The sequence below is a fragment of the Thermobia domestica genome, chromosome 8 (assembly GCF_964235325.1).
Source record: "Thermobia domestica chromosome 8, izTheDome1.hap1.1, whole genome shotgun sequence".
Lineage (NCBI taxonomy): Eukaryota > Metazoa > Arthropoda > Insecta > Zygentoma > Lepismatidae > Thermobia > Thermobia domestica.
In genome coordinates, this window is record NC_137461.1 from 39,709,130 (window position 1) to 39,725,321 (window position 16,192).

Below are 16,192 nucleotides of genomic sequence, written 5' to 3' on the forward strand. Positions count from 1 at the left end.
ATCCCTACAAGCAGTGTAACATGTCACTCTGTTAGTTAAATTTTTTCAGAAGAAAAAAAATGGGGCTTGTAACATTATTATTATTGTCTAAATTCATTCTAATTTGAGTGGTTAATAAAATGCTTTCGTATGTTAAATTTTGAATATAGCGCCTCTAGTGGCGACTGTCGGGATTTCAGCCAGCTCTTGAGTTTTGTCGATTAGTTGTGAGCTGGAAACGTACTCGATGAAACCTATTGTGTTAATAAGGTATTTCTGTACATCGTACGTGATAGTAATTGGTATTTTATTTTACTTAATGGTTTAGTGTATATAACAAGTCAGTTCATTTCGATATTATAAAGTGTAGGTTGCATGCTTTAATTACTATTCTGGTGAGTTAATTTTTCTTTCACGAGTTTAAACGGATTCATATATGTTCAAATGGAAACTTAATTATGTATTTGAATGTGATATAACCATTTAGATCAGTCATACCTGTAACTTCCTACATTGGTATACACGTTAAAGATAACGGTATTATTATTCAAATTGTTTCAAGTCGTTGTGTTTCGTGATTAAGTCGAGATTTGTTGATGCAAATATTAAAATCACTTGTATTTTGGTTCAAATGTGATCAATTAGTAGCATAGAGCTTAAGGAATATGTGAGTCATTTTGTAAAAGCCGATTGATTTTGTTATAAAGACCAATTTATATAATCATAAACTTATTATTTAACTACGCTAGTATAGAAACCTATAATTAAATTTGTAGTTGCTGGTGACTTAATTTTTAAGAACGTTGCTTGGTATCTATATTGAAATCTAAAGATTATTGTGCCCTTTAGAATTACTACCAATCACGCACTTGTTAACTACTATATATATTGGTTCTCAAATATGGCGGGTCTCCTCTATAGGAAGGGCCGTATCGAATAACGACCTCCTATCTAAAAAGGAACGTTACAGCAGTAATGACAAATTTACGTCGTCTAGGAGTTATGTTTGTATAACATAATAAAGGGTACCGGTATCCCATAAAGAAGCAAAATTTTGAAGTGCCCGCCATATCTGTTATTGTAGGTTGGCAGCACTGAAAATTGCACGGTTTTCATGTTTTATCTTTGTGTTTAGTAATCTTGGAGCACCGGATAGCACATGATGGTCATTTATTTATTTGTAAGGATAGAAATAGAGTACTTCACGACAGAACAGTATGATCTCAGAGTGAAAACCTAATACGAATGTGTTGAATGTTGTCTAGAGAGAGTTGTGTGTTTGGTGACATTCATACGCTATTCGGCACTACGTGGCTAATAACTACAAAAAAATACAGATGGAAATCGTGTAACGTTCTGTACTGCCAACTTACCAACAATTATATATGTAGGTATATACAGAGTGTTTCATCTGACTCTGCGACCTAAAATATTTCTGAAATGACAAAGAAATTGACAAATTTAGTTATCCAAGAATTTACTCATGTCAGAGGCCTGTAAAATTCTGTGAACGACAAGTGCCCCAGGGGTCTCATTATACGATAGCTGGAAACGAATGCATTAAAACTTTTTTTTTTACAAAAAAATTCTGGAAAGTTAATATAATATATATAGTACAATAGAATAAAATTTTATATATATATATATATATATATATATATATATATATATATATATATATATATATATATATATATATATATATTATATAGATAGATAGGGTGGATAATTTATGTGGATCATCCGTGATAACGGAAAAACCAGAAGAGAGAGGAAAAGCGAAATTTCACACGAGGCAACTATAAGGAAGGGGCACTGTTGTTTTACGTATTAAACAACACCACCCACTAAACAGTCTTGCCAACCCAATATATAGTTATATTTTATCAAATGACATTACGTCAAATTATTACATATTTTAAATCATCATGTTAAACAAAAACTCAAAATAGCATATTTATTATTCAATGTTGCAAACTAAAGATGTTATAATATCACAAACATCCAAAGTTTGGTTGCCTCTATCACACATACAGCACAACGAATATGGCCAAGACAATGCACATCAGAAGTACCTTAGAGTTGGATACTATGGTCATGATATGATTTGTTTTGAATGAATAGCAGCAAAGTTGCAAAGGCTTGAAAATTTGAATTTTTTCAAAAGGCTTTATTTCGAAAAAAAAAATTGCTTAAATCAGTATCATATCTAGTTACATGTGTGGTTTGCAATAGATATGCAAATTAGTTTGCCGTTTACTGTACTTCGATATCTCAAACCGTTCCGGAGATAGAATAAATATTGCTGAAGTTTTCAACACTGCTTAAATCATGTAATTGCGAGGACTTGTTGTAATTAGACCTACTAAAATTATTCCTGCAATGCTACAAAAGAGGAGGAAATAAACAATCAGTTTAAATATTGTTCAGAAATACACCATTTTCAGCAGTGTTGCGAATTTTATCAATTTTAAACCATATCCCCGGAACGGTTTAAGATATCGCAGTACTGTAAACGGAAAAATAATTAATTTGTCAATTGCAAACCACACAAGTAATTAGATATGATACTTACATAGGCATAGTAAAGCCTTTCGAAAAAAATAAAATTTTCAAGCACTTGTAACTTCGTTGCTATTCATTCAAAACAAGTCATACCATGACGATAGCAGTGGCGTATTTAGGGGGGACTTCCCCCCACGAAATCTTACTTACTATAGTAAAGTATATGGAATATCTTACAGAATTTTCACACTTTCAGGTAACTTGCCCTGAAAGTTAGCAAAGCCCCCCTCGAAACAAAATCGTAAATACGCCACTGACCATAGTATTCAAAGCTGAGGTACCTCCGATGTGCATTGTCTTGTCTAACTCCATTGTGCTGTATGTTTAAAAGAGGCTTCGAAACTTTGGGTGTTTGAGATATTATAACATCTGTAGTTTCCAACACTGAATAATAGATGTAATATTTTGAGTTTTCGTTTAACATGTTGATTTGAATTATACAGTAATCTGCCGTAGTGCCATTTGAAAAAAATATAACTTTATACTCGCATGGCAACACTGTTCACTGAATGGTGGCGTTTAATACGTGAAACAATGTCCCCCTCCTTATAGTTGCTCCGTGCAAAATTCGGCTTTTCTCCCCCTTCTGGTTTTTCCATCATTACGGATGTTCCAGATATATATATAGGGTGTTTCAAAACAATACCGACAACGTTTGGGAATTGATTCCTGACACCAAGATAAGATAAAAAGTATATACCAACCTGGGTGCACAAATGCTTCCTTTCGAAGTTATAGATTGCCGAAAACATAAAAAAAAAATGAACTTTAAAGGTTCATAGCTTCAATACTAGAGACCTACAGTAGTTGGGTCAAGACTTCACTTAGGAATTAGTATGTGCCCTATCCAAGTATCCAAAGATTCAGAATCCTGCGGTACTTCCGCAACAATTTTTATAGGGGTATTGGTGAATGCTTCAAATTAAATACCCGTAGGCATACTCATGTAAAGTTCAACCTTCACAATATAGGCCGTTTCGTATCAGACTATTTTGTCTCCAAGAGAGTTGGCAGTGAGGATTTTAGAAGGTGGCCTGTTAGGATAATTTCTTCTCGAAGCTACGAAATTCCTGCTGGTGAAAATATCCGATGGTACTCAATAAAGCAATTAAATCTGTCAGTTTAATGTCACGATCATGCCCCTTTACATTAAGGATGACGAATGATGAAAGAATTGGTGGAATGAGAAAGTGGAAGGAAACGGGACTATCGTGAGAAAACCCACAGACACAGTGTCCACCACAAAGTTACTTCACTGGGAATCGAACGAGAGAACCCACACAGCAAGGGTAAGCGCCTTACCCCCGTACCACTGTGCCCTTCATGACTCGGAATTGATCCAGAAACCTCTCCAGCCTTGGTAAGCGATACAATTGATACACCGTGCTCCCAATGTTCTAAACAATATATTATTTTTAAATAAAACATAAAGCATTGAAATGCATTTTTCCAGAGTTTGTGCAGATTATTGTATCATTAGAGCCAAGAGTGTCACTCTTTAGAACTGGACTGTTCGATACTCTAAGAGGAGCGGCACGGTGGTTCAGTATTAGAGCACTTATCTCTGGTGTTTGAGGTTCTTGGTTCGATCCCCGACTCAGTAAGTTTGTAGTGGACAACCTCGTGTCCTTGGGTTTTCTCTAGATACTTCTGTTTCCTCCCACAGCCTCATACTACCAATTTTTCACCATTGACTTGCCTTATCTCCTTGCAGCTTAGTTATGGATTTCTGCATCACAATTTTGTAGGATGATTCTGCATGGTGCTGCAAATTTTGCACCACTCTAGTAGACGTTCTGTTGTTTTTTTTTTTTTTTCAGTGATTCGTTTTCTGAATCACTTAGTCGATATAGTTTATATGTTTGTTCCTAGATGTGATGGCAAAATAAATTCAGTTATTCGTCGTATAACCACATGTTCAGTTTCTGTACAAACGTTCATCCACGTAATTCAAGAGTAAAATAATATTTTCCGTGCAACACAGTGGTATAAAATAAGTATTTCTCTGCGCCGCAAAGAGTTAATTATCCGTTTCCATTTACTCTAACGGACAGACTGTTGGGAAGTTAAAATAAAGGATTTAATTGTATCGATATTGTAAGAAGGTTTAATATCTGTGATTGTTGTAAGTAATAGTGTGTGCTTAAAACCAGTGTACTATTATTATTAAAATATATACAAAAGAAACAAAAATAATGAAATCTTTGCGTTTTACGTCCCACGGAAATGCCGGTCAGGCTAAAGGAGACGGTGATTATGAGAAATGAATGAAATGGTGGAATGAAGAAAATGGGAGGAAACGGGAGAACCTCGAGAAAACCCACGAGCATGGTGTTTGTCCACCACAAAGTCCACATGGTAAGAACTGGGATCGTACCCGTTTCCCGTGATCCGTTTCACTAGTTTTCCCGTGATAATCAGACAGAGAACCTCGATGTCACTATTATAAATTGACCAAATATTTCAAGCTGGCCTCTTTTCCTCTTAAAAGTGGAAATTAAGAAAATGATGGAGCATGTGCTTACGTTTTATTTTAAATAAAAAATACGTACAAATTTCACTTTTCTAATATAGGGTGAAACCACTAGTTACCTGGTGCAGTTGTGATAGTATGAACCACTATACGATGTTCATTATATGTTTGATATTTCTTCATCATATCTAATTCTGTATGAAGCATGTTTATTCGATTTTTGGCTTTGGGGCGCAGGGGTTGGATATATGAAGAATGGGTATGTACTCGAAATAATGCACGTTTCAGACAACTTCTTAGAACGCCTTGTGTATTTGAAACCTCATTACAATATCGTTGTGTGGGCTTACAAAATAGCAGAGGACAACACCTAGGAACTGAGTAAAATATATGAGGCGCCTATAGCACGGCCAACAAGAGATGGTCTCTGACGTTTCTTACCACATGCAGTGGGACATTGCAGCTCCTACTTTGATACCAGTGTTACCAACCACTATCACTCTGTCTTATACCATTAATTAAATTGCCACTACAGTTGCACCGAAAAAAGCCTTGACACGCGATTAGTGGCAATGTCACTGCGAGCTGTCAGAGACGTTCTCTTACTGGACGCAGTATAGTATCAAAAACTGCCAAATCCAATTTTAATCGAAATTGAGTTATATATCGCTTGTTATATGTTTGATCTAAAAGAACTTCATGGAAGAATTTTGTTTAAAAGCTTAATATTTCCTACGACAAAAACTAGATAAACTATGGGACTTTGTACGCGTGTATATGGAGTTTCACTGTACGTTTTGCGAGATTACTCGAAACTAAGCGAATTGGATGTGGCCGATTTTGATACTAGGTGTCTGATTTTTTCCCTTTCTTTTAGTGAATATTTTGAATAAAGATTCAGCAACGACAAGTGCTTACCCTTTTTATTCAGTTTCTGAATTAAATTCAACAACAACTGCGTACAGGTAGCTGCTTCAGTAACATTCTCAACAGATACTGTGTTTTGTGCTATTGTATTTATTTGATACTTTTATTCACATACATACTTCTTACACATGTTCTATTTACAGTAATATTTTGGTTTGACACACAAAGATCAATAAACATTTATTTAACCATAGTATCCATAGCCTCCGTATCCAAGACCATAACCTCTGTAGCCGAGTCCGTAACCTCCATAACCAAGGCCATAACCTCTGTAGCCAAGGCCATAACCTCCATAACCAGCGTAGGCTGGGTAACCTGGAAAAAATATGTTAATATTTAGTCTTTTAAGCATTTATATTTAATCTTCAAGATTAATACGAGTAATGTAACTAAGGTTCAATTATTTTAAAATATAGGTGAGATACCGTAAATTCTCTTCATAACAATTTACTCACATATTTGTAGACTATCAAAAACCAATAAATGGTAATCTTAATTTTGACAACTGTTTGTTTTCATTGAATCATATACATGTAGCAATATTTCCTGTATTGTCAGTAAAATTCGAAATTTGTAACAAAGTTAATATTTTACTTATTTTCAAATTCCTAGAACGAAAATTCTAATTTGTAGTCCAACAATCAATTTCATAAGTTACTCCTACTTTAAGAAGCCTCATCCCGGCAAAATTAAAATACCGCAAATTTTACAGTAATTATGTGATATTTTCCAATAGATAAAAGATAATCGAAATTTGGAACAAAGAGCGCTCTAGACAATATCATTTTACATGAGATAACGTTATCACGACTCACTTATCTGCTTTCGATTTCAAGTCATTTTAAATATCGGCATTTATTTTCGCGTTTCTAAACGGCTGAAAACGGAAAGCCACTAGGTGACTTGTGATAACGGTACCTCACGCAAAATAACATTGTCTAGGGCGCTCTTGTTCCACATTTCAATTATCTTTTTATCTATTTGAAGATATCACATAATTACTGTAAAATTAGCGGTATTTTAATTTCACCGTGAAGAAGCCTCTTAAGTTTAAATAGAAAGCTGAAGTTTCAAAGGATACAGACCTGTTTTGTTTTGCATAATCAGTAGGTTAGTTGTAGTAGTTTGGTGTTCCTTTTCAGTAACAAGGGTGTAAGAGGGTTGGACATGTGGTTAAAGGTGAAACCCTAGCTATAGTAATGCGTTCAAAATTTGAAAGCTCACCGGGAATCAAACCCCGATACCTCGTGGAATAAAGACACACGTGCTAAGCACTAGACAAGTGGTGAGGTCAGACTTGATCACGAATACCAGACTTGATCACGATTATTGGTAATATATCGTTAATCAATTGAATTCATCCTATCGTGTGATAAAAACAAATTGTTTTGCTGATTCATAAAGGCATTGGAATTGTGTACGAAATGATAAATAAATGAAAAGGGGTAAGAAAGCGTTTTAGTATAATGTGATAGCAGTAGATGTTGTTATCTTTTTACACGTGTTAGGGTAAATATGTATTTGGAGCTGACCAAATTATGTCAAAATATCATAAGTATGCAGTAGTTCAGAATTCGTATAAATTCGTAATAGTGAGTTTAGCTACGCAGTTATTTTCGAAAGAACGCATCTAAGTTTGGTGTAGTTGCAATTCAATTGAAAAGTGTTAAATTTTTACATATCATGTAAGCCTTCCTATTTGAGACATGCAAAGCAGTATTAAATGCTCCTGGTGCGGAAACAACGTTCCACAGTTTCTTCACTTCAACATGTATTCAGTACCGTGCCTTCACTTCCCCCGCCTTGTTTTCTCAGGCATCTATTTCACATAGGCTGGATGAATTTAACAGCTTTGGAACAATAATTTTACATCTTATTACATACGGTATATGTCTTTACAGGGAGCGAATCCGAGCCGTCCAATTGATAGCTCAATCGTCCAGCCCTGGAAACGAAACATGTAAAACAAATTAGAGTAATTTCCATTTGTGAAAGTGTTTCACTTGAGCTAAAGAACTTTCACAATATGCAGTTGAATTTTCAAAGGTCATTTTTACGTAACTACGTCTTTTAATTACGCATTTTATTTTGTTATTTGCCTGCGATTTCAGCAATTTATTACGCAAAAAAGGAAAAAAAAGTTGCATAATTCCTGTACGGTATGCTCCGTAAGATTGCTAATTGCATGACCGAAACTTTCTCTAGAATTATGTCTACCCACTTTGCCTAATTCCCATTTTGCCTAACACTTTATCAGTTGTCAATCACAGAAAAAAATCACATCCGCGATTTTAGGTGAAATGCCAATTCCCATTTGAACTAATTCCCATTACGCCTAAGAGTCTTATCAGGAAGGAAATACTCCTATACAGAAGATCTAATAGTGTTTTCATACTTATACACATACGCATCTATTTCATACAAAAAATAAGTTACATCAAAGAAATTACTACAATCACTAGAAGAAATTACTACGATATTTCTAGAACAACTTTCTGGCTACGCCGCGGAAAGTAACGCAGAAAGAACAAGAGATAAAATAAAAGGGTGGCATTCCCAATGAAACAAATGCTTTTCCAGACACCATCCAAACAAACATATTCAAGTTTATTCAGCAAATGCAGGCGGAGTAGATGGAAAATGAGAGGGCGATGCAGTTGTTTGAGGTTGGGAATGGTAAAGTGCAGCGGAAACGGAAGTGGAAAATGCTGAATGTATTGAGAGGATCAATTTATTAAAAGACAGATTACGAAAAACAAAAGAAATTTCTTTATTTTCTTATTTTGACGTTATATCCTATTATATGCATATGTGTGATGTGTGATTCAGAGGTGCTCACCGTCTAGAAGTGAATATAATACATTGCAAATTTGTGATGTGTTTTACGCAAAAGGCTAATTGCTGTATGTCTGCTGCTGGGCCTCTTGTGTGTGTGTTTGTTCACACCAGGGGTGCCCACAAGGGGAGGCTATGGCGCAAACTGCGTCATTGAAATATTTGGGGGTGTTAAAATCTATATAAATATGTTTGAGGGAGTGTAAAAATTAATCGAAAAGTTTTTTTTCCATGGAAGAACACCTACGGATAGACAATTGAGGGGGGGTGCGTCATGGACATGAGGGGGGTGGGTACCACTGGTTCACACTGTATAGTTACAATATTGAGTATTTGAAATAGCTTATGTTATAGTTATTTGATATAAATATGGCTTTTGTTTATAAGGTTCTGTCACTTATTTATGTCTAAGAATGGAAACACTATCAGATCTTCTATTGGAAAGTATTTCCTTACTGATAAGACTGTTAGGCGTAGTGGGAATTAGACCAAATGGAAATTGGCGTTTCATCCAAAAGGCAGATGTGATTTTTATCTGTGATTGATACCTGATAAAGTGTTAGGCATAAAGGGAATTACGCCAAATGACGAGTAAAGCCTTTAGAATAACATTAACCAAGTTTCATCTTGTACTTACTATTCATTACAAGTATACAAGCACCTGCTTTTGTGGTTGTGGAAATATTACAAGACTTGTGACTCATGTAAATAATTAATCTATTTTACCTATGTATCTTCCATATCCAAGACCAAGTCCATAGCCGAGACCGCCATATCCAAGACCAGTGTAGCCAAGTCCAATAGAGTTAGCTGTTTCCAAAGAATCTTCTTTCTTCTCTTCTGCGGTTGCTTTCTTTTCCTTTGAGGCTTTCTTTTGTTCAGCGGCAGAAGCCAACACAATGATGGCAATCAAGGCGAAAACGACGAAAAGCTAGAAATGTAAATGAAAAAAGGGCATTGATTTAATATAACTACAAGCCATTATGCAGTGTTGAAAATAAATAAATAAATAATAAAAACAAAAGTCATCTATCTCTATAAGGAAATTCCTGTAATCTTAGCCATAGATAAAACTATTCAAAATAGTAACGAAAATTGCTTACAATTTTTTTACTTTGATTTTTTATGGGTTTATGACAGCTCGGAAAGCAAGCAGGAAGCCCTGAGACATTAGTTCTTAACCTTTTGAATTCTAGTGCTAACGTGGGTGAATGCAATTGACTTGAGTGACCCAGTCTTCTTAACCAAATTTACCCATGCACAATGCTGAACGTAAAACTTGGAGGACGCAGTCTACAAACAAGCATCAATTTTTAAAAATAGTCTTGAAAATCTACATTATTATTTGTAAAAGGAAGTCTAAACTTTTGAAAATTTGTTAAGTGAATAATTAATAACAAGAATCAACTTTCGCCTAATAACAAGAAAAAAAAACTATACTAATACCCTCTAAATAGTCTATTACCTCCAATCGTCCTTCTAGTTAAAGTGCCCCCTTTGAAAATGTGAACGCACTCTGGGGCGTTAGCTTCCACATTCAGAAGTATTAGCCTAAGGCATAATTTAATTTTGAGTTTTGCGTCTCGTTTAGCTGCGAAATTACACGAAACATGGAGCTATAGTTTAACGTGGTATCCGAACCACATAAATTCCCACCAGTAATCAAATCCGGGATTCCTCCCCAAAGGCTTGTACAGTCCGCAGCAAAAAAAAAAAAAAAAAAAAAAAAAAAAAAAAAAAAAAGCGACATGAGCATGTAAGTTTAATGTGAAACGACGAACTCCTTTGCTCCAAAATAAGTGTGCAGGGGAGGACGCCGAGGTTTCTCCTGGCGTGATTCGTGCCACTTACACGTTATGTTGATTCGATGCGCTCCTAGGCGTAGTTTCACAATAAACTTACATACTTATGTTGCAGGTCTTTTCCTGCGGACTGTACATTAACCGCGTCTTCAGGGATGAAAGAGTACAAGATCTATGTTAATCAATGTATGTTGCATCGACAGTTTTTGTTATTGGCACTTGAGCTAATGTTATTGGCCACACCGTTAATCAAAAGTGTCAGAAATGCCAGAAAACAGGGCCGGACTAGGGAGGAACAAGCGGACATTTGGCTGAAAGGGCAAAATACACACACACACATCTATATATAATGTAAGTATTTATATAGGGAGCGCCGAATTTCGTGTTTGCTCCAGGTGGCACAAACTCAAATTTCGAGCCTGTGAGAAACCTATAGACATTTTAATTAGGGTAGCTATAGATAATTAAAATGTCATTGAAATTACATTATTTCCTCAAATACAGATGGCAAAAAATATTTATTTTTAGTATGTGAATACATATATACATCAGTTAAATATTTTGAAATTTAAAATGACATGAATAAAGTAATTAAAGAATAAGTAAGCAAATTGTATAAAATTTAAAATTACTGGAACTTTAAGTAATTGAGGGCAAATTATTATTTACAACACCCCAAATAGATAGTTGCTTAACTGTAATATAGTAAAGGTATTATTTCGGAAACAGAAAATTTATGACGAATCGTCAAAAACTATGTTGTTTCATAAATATATTGTAAAATATTCATGTCAGGATTCTTAACATAGTGAGAGCAAGTAGTCCTGCCAAATGTAGATCACGTGATAGAGTTTTGTTTGTATTACACTATAAAGGGTATCCCATAAAGTATGCTACTTTTGAAATGCCGACCATTTCTTTTCGAGTAAGTTGTCAGTACTGAAAGATAATAATGAATAAATAAAGAATGAGTCAGAAAAAACTTGGCCAGTAACTTTGACCAAAAAAGTAGGTAAAGAAATGAAAAGAAGAAAGGTCGTTTGCATATTTTAGTTGACTATAAAGTTTAAAAAAATAAACACACAAAATATATTATAAAGAACTAATTATGGAAAAATGCTCGTACATTACTCTTAATCCGCTTCATAAGAGTTCGCACATCTTCTTCTGTTATTTGATTGGCAGCTGCAGTCCACTTGCGACGAAAAGTTTTCAAGTCAGCCGCCTTCCCTTTTGATGTTTTCAATGTTCTTTTAATGTGGGCCCAATATTTTTCAATTGGCCTAAGTTCAGGGCAATTTGGTGAATTTGCCTCTCTTCGAACTGCGACGATACCCTTTTCTTTATAACAATCAGTGGCTGCTTTAGAGTAGTGAGAGGTAGCAAGATCTGGCCAAAAGAAAACAGAGTTACTGTATGACATCACAAATGGATACAAGCGTTTTTGTAAACACTCCTTCGTATAAATTTCGCCGTTAATTGTCCCTGTTGTGATGAACGCTTTGCTTTTTTTACCGCATGAACAAATAGCTTGCCAAATCAAATATTGTTTGGGATATTTGGATGCCTTCCGTTGTTTAAATTTATCCTGCAAATCTCCCCTCTTCAGTGCCACGTACTACTCCTTTCCGGGAATTTGACTGAAATCAGCGACACAATAGGTTTCGTCGTCCATAATGCAACATCCATATTGAGTAAGGTACTGATCATAGAGTTTTCTTGCTCTGGATTTTGCCGTCACTTTTTGCTTTTCGTCTCGGTTAGGTACCTTTTGGACTTTGAAAGATCGTAAACTTTTCCTTGCTTAAATCTGTGCACTGTAGATTGGGACGCTTTGACCACACCAGCAACTGCTCTTTCCGATAAATAAGGATTTTGACGCAGCAATGCAGTAACCCTTTTCTCCAGCTTCGGTTGGCTAGTCCCCGGTTTTCTACCTGAGCCAGGTTTTCTTTCAACAGTTAAATCTTGTGCGTACTTTTTAATTACATTTTGCACAGTAGACCGAGGGTATTTTACGAGTTTGCTTAATTTATTTAAGGACATACCTGGATTTTCGAGGTATTTGTTCACAATTAGTTTTCGTTTTTCTAACTGACTCATCGTTCTTTACCACAGTATGCACACTTCACAACTGACAATCTATTCGTGAGTAAGATCGACAGTCTGCCCTTGCTTATGCACAGTGCTGCCAATGTTCATCTTATATACTAGAAAATATGGAGGGAGGAAAGTGGCCAGGTTTTTTCTGACTCATTCTTTACAAATGAAACGTTTCAAAGCATTTTTCCAGAGTTTGTACAGGTTAATGTACTATTAGAACCAAAAGTATCACTATTTAAGACCAAGCTGTTCGTTACCCTAAGAGCAAGGTCACCGTTGCTCAGTGATAGAGCGTTTATCTCTGTGCGTGGGATCATGGTTCGCTCCACAGCGACGTAAATTTATGGTGGACAATACCGTGTCCGTGGGATTTCTCAGGGTACTTTCGTTTCCATCTACATTCTCATTTCACCAATTCTTCTATCGCCATTCACTTGCTTTATCATCCGTCTTCCTTAGCCAATGGGCATAACCGTGGGACGTTAAACTGAAAGATTTCATTTTCGTTTTCTCAAAAATCACGCATGAGATTTTACTCTCCCTCTCTCTTTCTCTCTCTCTCTCTCACACACACACATAATTTTGTTCAACTCAGTAAGACCTGTTGATTTCTGTAAGTCTCATGTTTAGAATTTTTTTCCCGTTAAACACTGAAAATACTGTAAAATTTAACGAATTTCGCCGTACAACGTGCATACTGACCACGTAGAACTGATAAAAACCCAGGAAAAGATTACCGATTTATAAGAACATCCTGATGTGTGAATCATGACCGAAATTGTATCTGTAATCCTAACATATAACCGATTATTTTAACGTTTTCTGCACTAAAAAAAAAAAAAAAAAAAAAAAATGGAAACAAACTAAGCACATTCAACTTTTTCTAAGCTCCATATTTTAAGCAGGCTGGAGTGGATAAGTGCTGGAATAGAATGCTTGACTATTTGAGTATATATACAGGGTGTTTAAAAATAACACTGACACCGTTTAAGAGGTGACTTCTGAGGCCAAGATAACACAAAAACTATATACCAACCTGGGTACACAAATTCTTCCTTTCGGAGTTTCCTTTCATGAGGCTGCCGAAAACATGAAAAAAATTAACTTTAAAGGTTCATAGCTGCAAAACTATAGGACCTACGGTATTCGGTCAAGACTTCACTTAGGAACTACTATGTTTCCTATCCAAAAATACATGTTTCAGAATCCTAAGGTACTCAAGCAACAGAGGGAATTTGGCTACGGGCAATTTAAAGAACTTACCAACAAGCTCTATAAAAATTGTTGCGAAAGTACCCCAGGATTCTGAAACTTGGATATTTGGATAAGTGAAGTCTTGACCCGAATACTTTAGGTCACATAGTTTTGGAGCTATGGCCCTATAAAGTTCATTTTCTCAGGTTTTCGGCAGCCTTTAATTCCGAAGCGAAACATTTGTGAACCAAGGTTGGTCTATACTTTTTGTTTTAGCTTGGTGTCAGGAATCAATTCCCAAACGTAGTCGTTGTTGTTTAGAAACACCCTGTATACCTCAACTAAAAGTTATAGGCCTATAGCATTTCATAGACTCACAAATTAAATTGAATATTTTTCATGATATCTGAAATAGTGAGCTATTCTTTAAAAAAATTTAAAAATGTATTCAATACTTAGAAAGAAAATATATTTTAGGTTAATGCGCATAGAAAACCTTATTCTCCTTCCTTAAAATATTAAACTCTCTCTCTCTCTCTCTACCTATACACACACACACACACACACACACACACACATATATATATATATATATATATATATATATATATATATATATATATATATATATATATATATATATATACAGTGGCGTATTTACGATTTTGTTTCGGGAGGGGCTTTGCTAACTTTCGGGGGGGGGGCTTTGCCTGGAAATGTGAAAATTCTGCAAGATATTTCATTTACTTTACTACACTAAGTAAGATTTCGGGGGGGCTTAAGCCCGGAAGCCACCCCCCTAAATACGCCACTGTATATATATATATATATATAGTGTTTCCAAGGTCTATAGCTCCAAAACTATAGGACCTACCGTAGTCCCTTCAAGACTTCACTTAGGAACTAATATGTTTGCTATCCAAAAATGCATGTTTCAGCATCCTAAGGTACTCACACAACAATTTTAATAATTATTTACAACTTTAATTTTAATACTCACAGGGAATTTGGCTGCGGGCATTTAATTTGAAGTACTCACCAACTACCTCTATAAAAATTGTTATGGAAGTAACGCAGCATTCTAAAATATAGATATTTGGATAGGGCACATACTACTTCCTAAGTGAAGTCTTTACCCGACTACGGTAGGTTCAATAGTTTTGGAACTATGGACCTTTAGAATTCATTTTTGCATGTTCTCGGTAGTCTATAACTACGAAAGGAAGCATTTGTACACCCAGGTTGGTGTATACTTTTTGTCTTATTTTGGTGTCAGGAATCACTTCCCAAACTTTGTCGGTGTTGTTTTGAAACACCCTGTATGTGGTCAGCACAAAGAATATTGTCGTAAATGGTTGTGCTATCTGAGTTTATTCAGGCAGCTTCACCCAATTACTTGAAGATGCCGTCTTAATACTTTATGTTAAATAGTCTTATAGCTACCAAGCTCGGGAGCTCGAGATTATAAGATAGACATACTAACTTAAATTTGGTTGGTTGATCGAGGTTTTAGCACCGAGGTTGTGTGAGATGGAAACGTACAGCTTAACGTGGAATCCGAATCACATGTATTTTCACGGGGAATAGAACTCGGATCTTACACATTAAGCACGCGTACGCTTATCATAGACATGCAAGGAAGTCTACGTTAATTTCAAGATGTTTCTTTTTCTCAGTTGACCAACCGAAAGGAAAAAAAAAAAAAAACAAAAGTCCTTTAGCTAGGACTCGAATCCAAAAATTAATGTCGCTTAAACCTCAATATCTTTGCTCAGATCATACATATTGACACAACTGGGTTCAACAAAAAATGAAGCAGTACTTAACACTGTAAGGATCATAGTTGATAAATAATAAAGAAATGTAATATATTTTCTTACCTTAGACATGGTTGTAGTGTTGTTTGTGTATTCTCTTGAATGATACATAACTGAAGAGCTGTTTAACGGTGCTTTTATACTTCAAACAACATATTATATGGAAGGAAGTCATTTTAATGGAATTTAATTCTTCAAAATTTCTTCTGGAAAAGAAAATCGTTGCAAAGGAAAAATTAATTAATTTCCTTCGTTTCTACTGATTTTCCTCTATTTTTCCGTTTCTCCTGAAGTGAAAACCATCAATAGTAAATTACATGTGAATTAAGTACATAAGCCCAGTGATGTATGTAGAAGTTCATGTAAGAGAGGTTGTGCATAGGTTCCAAGGTTCGATTCCTGGCCAAGTAAGTTTGTATTGGACAACACGTCTCCGTGGGTTTTTTCTCGTTTCATTGCACATTTTCATTCCAATAATTCTTTAATAATCATCACTT

At 35.4% G+C, this 16,192-nt stretch overlaps 1 protein-coding gene across 1 annotated transcript; it reads right to left on the bottom strand.

Annotated features, from left to right (window-relative positions):
- Positions 1 to 5,965: 5,965 nt before the first annotated feature.
- LOC145691691 (uncharacterized) lies at positions 5,966 to 15,848 on the bottom strand. The gene is made up of 3 exons (XM_081767031.1): positions 15,759 to 15,848; positions 9,506 to 9,710; positions 5,966 to 6,259 (listed from the first exon to the last, which is right to left on the bottom strand). Exons 1-3 carry the CDS (start codon positions 15,804 to 15,806, stop codon positions 6,129 to 6,131), a joined length of 384 nt encoding a protein of 127 aa, XP_081623157.1. The 5' UTR covers positions 15,807 to 15,848; the 3' UTR covers positions 5,966 to 6,128.
- Between the last annotated feature and the right edge of the window lie 344 nt (positions 15,849 to 16,192).

Bases quoted from the DNA above. Each gene is read 5' to 3' on its own strand.
- LOC145691691 (XM_081767031.1), bottom strand. From the start codon at position 15,806: ATGTATCATTCAAGAGAATACACAAACAACACTACAACCATGTCTAAG. The intron at 9,711-15,758 runs GTAAGAAAATAT...TTACATTTCTAG, and splicing joins ACACTACAACCATGTCTAAG to CTTTTCGTCGTTTTCGCCTT. The intron at 6,260-9,505 runs GTAAAATAGATT...TATTTTTTCCAG, and splicing joins TGGATATGGAAGATACATAG to GTTACCCAGCCTACGCTGGT.